The 9,460-nt window shown below is 33.6% G+C and overlaps 1 protein-coding gene across 1 annotated transcript in view; it reads left to right on the plus strand.

Annotated features, from left to right (window-relative positions):
• Positions 1-8,290, plus strand: part of LOC143247657 (uncharacterized) — a 54,807-nt gene extending 46,517 nt beyond the window's left edge. The window contains exons 3-4 of the mRNA XM_076496037.1: positions 1,294-2,004; positions 2,679-8,290. Of these exons, the coding sequence (XP_076352152.1) occupies positions 1,294-2,004; positions 2,679-2,872 (905 nt within the window). The 3' untranslated portion in view covers positions 2,873-8,290. The remainder of the gene's footprint in view (positions 1-1,293; positions 2,005-2,678) is intronic.
• The last annotated feature ends 1,170 nt before the right edge of the window (positions 8,291-9,460 follow it).

Genomic DNA, 9,460 nt, shown 5'->3' on the forward strand with positions numbered 1-9,460 from the left:
CTTTAGCTTTAACTACCACTCTTTCACAGAATATTAGTGATTGCTGTTAAACTATTGTATAACATTCATAAAAAGCCAGGCAACAGGTAAATATTATTAATAGTTATGTAAATTTTCATCATATTTTTTTTCTTCATGTGATTTACGTGTACAATGCGGACACAATTGTAAAACAAACAACTTCCCTGCACACAATTCCTATACCTCGTCAACATATACCTTGTTTCATGCCTTGCGAATAAAAAGAATGTTTTACGTTGTATATAAACGGAACAATGATAAAACAGTCCAGAACTTTTAAGTACGGTACATTCTTACCTGCGATTCGTCGAGAATAAAACTTGATTTATAGAAACCAGTTAGGACCTTCTGATGCTGTTCGTCAGTTAAATATACATATTTCTGGCTCTCAGATTGTCAGGTCGCGGATGACTACATCTCTAGTGGTGCTTTCGCTTTCAACCTGGTTATTCAAATAACTTTTTTTTACTTATCATTTTATCATTTAATCCTTATTAGTTTATTTTAAAATCTTCTATACGCTACGTACACAAACATCTATGTTTGTTTTGTTATTATTCTTGTTTTCTCAATAATATCGGAAACTAAGCCTAATATTCTTAAATATATTCATCTTTTCTCAAAACTGCCTGAAACTAGGTCTAATCCAGGCTTTAATCTTTCCGGTTTTCTCGATAATACTGAAAGATAGGACTAATAGTCCTAACTTAGTCCTGCTTTTTTCAATTATATCTGGAACTAGGACTAATAGTGCTCGCTTTAATCTTGCTGGGTTTTCTTTTTTCCGATAATATCAAAAGTTAGGCCAAATAATTTAAGCTCTAATCGTCGTAAAAATCTAGAAATTTCACTACTCTAAACAACGGTACCCCAAACTTATAACACGTGGCTGCCATCTGTTGAGTTTATGTGAGCGGTTAAAATGTTTAAAATTTATATTTAATGTATATTTTTTTTTTGGAGTAAAATAGTTAATTTCATGTTTCTCGTTACTCGTTTAAAAATTAGAAAGAGAGGTGATATTTAAACGGTCAATGCATGAGCAACATTCTCCACTTTTTGTACTTCTTAGCGTTAAAGAAGAGGCGTATTAGCATTTCCCAACATCACATTAAAAACACATTCAAAAGTTAAATAGTATAATTTGGAGATGATTTATGATTATTGCTGCAACACTTACCAACAATGCAACCAGCATTTGAATTTTCTAATTGTAATAACATGTACTAATTCTTAGAATAAATATTATTCGTATACTAAACTTCATTATAGGAAACAAAATTGAAGACTCTTCAAATAAAACTCGTACTCTACGTATTGAATCCATGTTTAAGCCGGAATACCGACCTTTAGGGTTACCTTCATGGACTCCTGAGTTTTTAACTAAATCACTTGTCCTCACTGAGGGATACCATACATCACTTTACTGCAGACCGTCAACTTCAACATCCCAAATTTTTAGTCTTGGAATCCCAGATCCAAGAGAATTTTTGTCATCAACTCACGATAAATTATTTCCACCCTTCCCTGGAGGACTAGCCACCTGTTTTGGATTTCCCTTCTACACCTTTACGACTCCCTATTCTACAAAACCTGGGTTTTCTGTTAGGTCCCAATCTGACACCATCTCAAAGTCCACAGCACTGGAGGATGTTTTTTCTTGTGTTAAGTGCAGAAAAATGTTCAGCACTCCCCACGGTCTGGAGGTGCACGTGCGTCGATCTCACAGTGGCAAGAGACCTTTTGCTTGTGAACTATGTAATAAAACATTCGGCCACGAAGTAAGTTTGGGCCAGCACCGTGCTCTCCACAACGCAGAGAGGAGTTTCGAGTGCAAGCAATGCGGGAAGACTTTCAAGAGGTCGTCCACCTTGTCCACTCATCTGCTAATCCATTCCGATACCAGACCTTACCCGTGTCAGTACTGTGGTAAGCGGTTCCACCAGAAGTCGGACATGAAGAAACACACCTACATCCACACAGGTCAGTATTATTCTTACCAGTTTTATTTACGAGTAAAAGGGGTGGTATGTAAGTTACTTCTGTTGACTTGGTTTCTTGTCGATGTTTTTTAAACATGTATTTAGAAATAACATTTTTCTCATAATTTATTTATATATATAAATCTCTGATGACTTATCTCTACAGTAATACATAACATTCATATTTCATATCGTTCTCTTAGACAGTAAAAGACTAATTGTCCTTCTCTAAATTTATGAGGAAGACTCCTCTTTAACTTATGAAGTTTTGTTGTCTTTCAAAATGTATTATTTCATTTTAAACTTATGTAATTAGTTTTTGTGCTATCAGAGGAATAGACAGTTGTATTTCTGGACCAGTACTTTCCCGCTGACCTAGCCCTATCACATTCTGCACTTTGTTTACAAGTGTCTTTATTCATCCGGAAACAATTGGCATGGTCAGAACTGTTGAAAGTTTAAGATGTAGTTTCAGCTGTATTCTTTCTGTGTGACATTAGTATTGTAAGGTCTTTCATTTAAACTCGCTTTATTACAGGTGTCTTGAAATATTTTTCAATAAGCTAAGGTTTGTTGAAAATTTAATCTTCGAGTTTCAGATAAGTTTTACCTTTCTCTCTCTCTGTATCATTAATAGAGAAATTCTCTCGTTAACACTTTTTGTATTTTACACAGGAGAAAAGCCTCACAAGTGTAGTATCTGTGGTAAAGCTTTTAGCCAGTCGTCCAACTTGATAACTCACTGCAGAAAGCACACCGGCTACAAACCATTCACTTGTGACATCTGTGGGCGCGCTTTCCAACGGAAGGTGGATCTTCGACGTCACAAGGAAACGCAACATGCTAGGAATCAACAGTTGCAGCAATAGGAGGACTCGTGCTGCTAAGAGTATACTGTGCCATCTTATATACAAGTCGGTATTAGTGACGTTTTTCATCAAGCAAGGACTACGGGGTCCGTAGATATTTTAAAAGACTGCTGCAGAGAAGTGAATTTTAAATTATCTATAATGTACTTCATACTCGAAGCCATCCCGGTTTTTGGTGAAACCTCATAGTTACAAAATTGAATAAAATAAAACAGTTGTACCTTTCACAAATACTTCTTTTATTATAACCATGTTTTTACCATTAAAATCCTTGGGTACACCTGATGACACCTTTACTGGTGAAAACATGGTCGTAATAAATGAAACGTATAACTGCCATTGTTTTCCTCAGTTCTGTTATCCACAATGCTTATTCTATTGAAAATTAAAAAATGTTCTAAATGTCATCTTACCCTACTTCCTCCCTCTGCACTTTTAAATCGAACAATAATCTAATGTATCGTTCTGTGAAAAACTGTAAATATAAACGTATGTTTCACTGATTTTAACAATGTTAACACCAGTTATTTTCGATTTCCATTGTTATACCTAAAATATCACTTTACCTAGAGATTCTACTGACCAGAATCACTGACACCCAAATTCCCGATCTCTCCTCTAACACACAGAAAATCACGACACCTACAGGTTTTATAAGTCACTTCGATGTCTTGCCACAACCTGTTTACGTTCCTCATTTCAACGGCTTAAGCTACACGTCATTTTCAGTATATTTTCTTTTTGTTATTCAAATTATGTATAGTACGTTGTATCAAATATGATCCTCCGTATAAAACACTCATTCGGGCAAGAGTTCGTGATACTTAAGATTTAATTTAAAACTGTACAAGAGCTAATAGTTCTACGTGTCTACAGTAAGATTAGACAAATTTTCCTTAACAGTATTATTGTCTACTTCACTGTCGAATGGTTTATTTGCTCTAATGAGGTTTCAAACCACATTGCAATAGTGTTTATTCAACAACGGTTTCAGAACAGTTACGTCTACAATAACTTCAGTTCTATAAATGAAGTGTCTATGTGGTGGTGTTAACAATTTAGTTCCACTACTGCCACTTGTGAAAATATTGTGATACAATAGTAAAAACACTTAAGCAAAGAAGAATATGTGAAGTTAGAACGTGTAAACTGGCAAAGAGTCATTCGATTACAGCCAATCAAAATTACAGTTCGACGTTTTACGTCATCCATTACGTTCCAGCTTCCTTACGAATTCTGAATCACACAAATCGTGGAGCTTGTAACCGCATTCTATATAGGAATAATTTATCGTTTTGTTCGTGTTTAATACTTTATTCAAATGACAAGAAACCCGTGTTATATGTTCATATTTAATACTTTGTTTAAGTGACAATGATACCTGTGTTATGTGTTTATATTTAGTACTCTGTTCATGCGATGATGAAACCCGTGTTATACGTTTGTTATTTAGCACTTTATTCAGATGAATATTTTTATTTTCGTATTTAAAACTTTATTTATATGACAAGAAACCCATGTTATATATTCATATTTAGTAGTTTGTTTTGTGACAACGAAACCCTTGTTAAATGTTTATATTCAGTACTTTGTTCAGTAGCTTTAAAACTGTATGTGTTGCTGCTTCTACTTTTAATATAGTTGGAAATAACCAAGAATCATTCGTTTGTTTATTTGAAATTAAGTACAAAGCAACACAATAGCCTATCTGTGCGCAACCCACCAAGGGTATCGAAACCCGGACGCTGGCCTTACAAGTCGGTAGACACACTGCTGTGCCATTAGAGCGTCATTCGTTTTAAAAGTTTAAAATAACCCAGGGCTATTTGCTTTGTACAAGATACTCAGTTCTTCAATTTGTGTTTGATTTACTTTTTTTATATTGGGTGTTAGCTATCACAAAATTTTTCAAAATGAATGTGTGCAATTTTTTTCAAATTAATACTGAGCCTAAACGCTCCACGTACGAGTATTGTGCATAAGTATTTGAAAACAAACTGGGAAATTATAAATGTGCTAGTATAAAAGCCAATCGAAAACGACGAGAAACCATTGTATTGAATGATTTGAGAAAATTATAGAATTGAACTAAAACTAATTTGTATATACTTCCAAAATGCAGCTACTCATCACTTATTTCATCACTCGCGAAAAAACAATTCTTTAAACACATTTTTAGTCAAAACTTTACATAAAAGTGAAATGTTATCGTGAACAGAAGCACGTATGCACTCTGAAAGAGACTTGAATAGTATCGTCAGGCCATTTCACTGTATTCTAGGATAGGAAGTAGAAAACAGTGCGTCCGGACATTCCGATACAAAATTCCAATTCTTTCTATTGTGGAAATAATAAAAGATATTTTGTAATAATAAATGTTTTTTTACCTTTTGTTTTAAAGCCAAGTAGGTAATTATGTCTTAAAACACCAAAATAATATTTACTAATTTACATTTATTCACAACATAAAACGTTTTTAAAAAAAAAAACTGAATATAACATTAGTAATACTAGGCCTATTTGTACCCTAATTTAACAAAAAAACGTAACCAAAAGCATAGGTGGAACATTACTTGGCATATTTTATTTTGCTTTTGCCTCTAACTAAATATCATAAAACTTCTCAATTAAATAATATTTTGCTGTTATATCACCAAAGTTATCAAAAATAAATAAATAATAAAAACCTTTCTAACAAATTAACATGAATTGTCGTTTATGACTCATAACGTAGGTAAATTAACGTGTAGAATTATAAACAGATAAGATAACTTCACGTTAAGATACTTTAATATCAAGCTTTCAGCCCTCTTACGGAGGCCTTCATCAGGCAACAAAATAATAAAAATATTTTAACATAAAGAATAATCTGTTTATAATTTTACAAATTAATATAATATTCAGCATAAACACCATAGTTGGCCTAAAAACAAGTAGGTGACACTTCTGTAACTAAGCGACAATGTAGATTGTTGAGTATTACTGAAAAAAGAAGCGTAAAAATTTTCTTAATACGGTGATAAAAAGAATAAGCCTTTTATATCACACTGCCACCCCATAGTTCCTCTACACTGTTTAGGGACTCAGTTTTAGTAAAGGCGTGAGATTAACAGAATTAATAACTTTACACGAACAATTGTACTTATTTTTGAATAAAATATAAAATGTTCTATTATCGTGCAATAATTTACACGTTAGGTGCAACATTCAATTTCTATAGAGAGCAGTAACAAAACTAAGCCTAAAACTATTTTATTTAGTATTTCTTATTCTCGTATGCACCTTTCCACAGTGAATCAAAAAGTAGCCATTTTTTTACTTTTAGTTTCTACTCATATAGCTATACTAAACAAATTTAAGCATCTTTATAAGGATGTTGCGTTTTTAAAACAGGTATTCTGAGAAATAAAAAAAGGTTCCATAGGACCACCACCATCTAGTTCATTTTCCAGAGAAAAAACATACGAAAATATAATAACCAATTTCCAGTCAATACTTTAAGAACCAGCCACTTTTTAGAAAGTGTGCACCTTCATAAAAGTGTTTCTGTGGTTAACATAGTTGAATTCATACAAGATGTCGTTCTTAGAGTTGTTATGAGAATGATGCCGATCATAACGATATATTTTTAAAAGTCGAAACGTCACCATTGCTCGAACAGAAAACACTATATGAAAAATACGTTACTCATTGTTAAAATATCATCTACAAACTTACGAAAGTGCAATAAATCCTATGGATCTGTTGCACAAGAGAACGAAACGTCTTTGTATGAAATTCAGGATTCGATGCTTCCCTCCCCGAGGACTCAGTGGGAATCTCAAGAGCTTATATCTTTCATTATAAATTCGTGGTTCAACCCCTGCGGTGAGTACAGTGAATATAACTCACTGCGCAGCTGTGGATTTAAAAATTCCAAAATAAACAAACTACTTATTGGCATCGAATATATAAATGCATAATGTTTGGTAACATGTTGAAGTAATTCTTTAAAACAACGTGTGAAACGTCATGTTACATACATAAGTTATATTTATTACAGCGAAATATGGAAAGTATAAAAATATTGTTTTGTATGCACGTATGTGTAACAGTCAGAGGCACCTACGTGAAAATAATTGTCTGTTTTTTTTTCTATCGCCTCAGTGACATTGTTAATAAGACAACCCTTGGCCCGGCATGGTCAAATGGTTAGGGGTCTCAACTCGCAATCTAAAAGTCATGGGTTCGAATCCCCTTCACACCAAACATGCTCGTCCTTTCAGCCGTGGGGACGTTATAATGTTTGCTTAATCCCACTATTCTTTGGTAAAAAAGTAGCCCAAGAGTTGGCGGTGGGTGGTGATGACTAGCTGCATTCCCTCTAATTTTACTCTGTTAAGCCCCCCGCTAGTACAGCGGTAAGTCTACGGATTTACAAAGTTAAAATCAAGGGTTCGATTCCCCTCGGTGAGCTCAGAAGATAGCTCGATATGGGTTTGCTATAAGAAAACACACACACACACATACTCTGTTAAATTAGGGACAGCTAGCTTAGGTAGCCCTCGTGTGACTGCGTGAAATACAAAAGCAAAAACATGACGATCCTTAAGAATTTCACCATAGATATATGATAGTATCTGATCATTCAAATAAATACTGATTCAAGTTTATATTAATTATTTTAATTATATGAAAATTACTGACATTTGTCTTTTGAATATTTACTAAAATAAACATGGCTGAAGTATTAGAAATATAAGACTGCTCTATAAAATAAAGCGCAGATAGCCCTCGTGTAGGTTTGCGCGAAATTCAAAACAAACCAAACCTATAAAATAAAGCAACACGTGTGTACCACATAATAAAAGATTTACTGGAAGTTAAATATATGTATGCATAAATATTTGAATGTTGACGATCCTATCAGTGGCATGTACACAAATAATTGTGTGATAACCTAAAACTTAGTAAAGCTATATTAATATTCAAAGCACCATCAGGTTCAACGTATTTATTCTTTTTTATTTACATTTTTGGTTTGTAAAAAAAAAATGCGATATTTCTAACATGGTTGTGCTTTAAATGTATTTATATATATCCGCATTCGATTTTATTAGAATATTAATTCTATCTCTGTTTTATGGTCTATCTTGAATAGTTAACAGAACTGCAATGCTACCAGGGTAATTTAGTTATCCTTTCCATCTATAACTTTGTTTCTTGTGTTCAATTCCAAACACTTTAACCCTACCCTCAGCACGAGCAGTTTCAACACTACTTTGTTCATATATTTTTTAACTGTGCGCTTCAGTCAAGTTCCGAAAATTTGAAAAATATATGTTTCAAGAACGAAACGCAAAACTGACATTTAAACTTGTTGTTTTTCGCTTCTGGTATTGTCTGTTTTAGCACTTATAAAGATATGAATAAAACCATAACCGTTGCTTTTATTTCTGTCAAAGCTTCTTTCTTGTTCTACAACCAACATCACGTAAAATGTTTTTCTTGTATATATAGAAAACCAATGATTAACCGCACATAACAAGAACAGTGTTTCAAGTCCCACACTTTCCCTTGGCACTACTTTCTTCACTATCGAATATGATGGCCATGATTACACACTTTCGTCTGATACACCAGTTTCTGTGGATCAGCAGCCCGACACGCTAACCACCAGTCCCCAAGACCACATTTATTTAATCTATTACGTTTAAGTCATGGGTGAACTATGTCACGTAACTTTACTGCAGAGAGCGTAGCATAACTATTAATTTCGTTCCCAGTTTTCTTACAGAAACGCGTGAAGTGGCGTTTCGTCTCAGTGTTTTCACATCCTGGTCACACGCCGCCTCCTTCTATTGGCTCAGCATTAAGTCTGAAGGCTTAATAATAAAAACGAAGTTGCTATACCAGTATTTGGCGCAGCACTGGTAACTCATTCTGTAGCTCTGTGCTCAACAACAAACAAACAAAAACCTAACCATACGGTACAGGTACTCATCCTTTTATGATTGGTATTAATAACCAAAAATAAAAAAACGATCATCTCTTGTTTATTGGGCACCTTTGAAATTTAAATTTATATCACGTAAGAAATTTACAAACTTTACATGAGAGACGGAAAAAACGTTAAGTTGTTAGGTTTGTTTCAGACGTTCCAATAAACAAAATAACCAATATTTTTGCGACACGTGTTTACCGTAAGAAAACATTTACTGGTTTATACACTCGTTTCGACAGTTTAGTACCAGGCTTCTTTAAACATAACCTTGTTCTAAATATTCTAAACAGAGACTATAACATCTGCTCTGACTACCTCTGTCTCCACCCAGAAAGTTACAAAATTCATAACATGTTACAAATTAATGGTTATCCCCTTAATTTCTTCCACTGTATCACATGAAAAATCTTAAGATAAAACAGAACCTACCAGGAAGCCACACACACTGTTTTAAAATAACCTCCACCAGTTCTTATCACTCCTTTTATTGACAAAGTTTTAAGGTTAAATATCAAATTCAAAAAATATAATCGAAATACATTACCCACAAATTAAGTTACATTTAGTATTTACGTCAACATTTAGAATTAACAATATGCTTAAAA

The sequence above is a fragment of the Tachypleus tridentatus genome, chromosome 3, assembly GCF_004210375.1.
Source record: "Tachypleus tridentatus isolate NWPU-2018 chromosome 3, ASM421037v1, whole genome shotgun sequence".
NCBI lineage: Eukaryota > Metazoa > Arthropoda > Merostomata > Xiphosura > Limulidae > Tachypleus > Tachypleus tridentatus.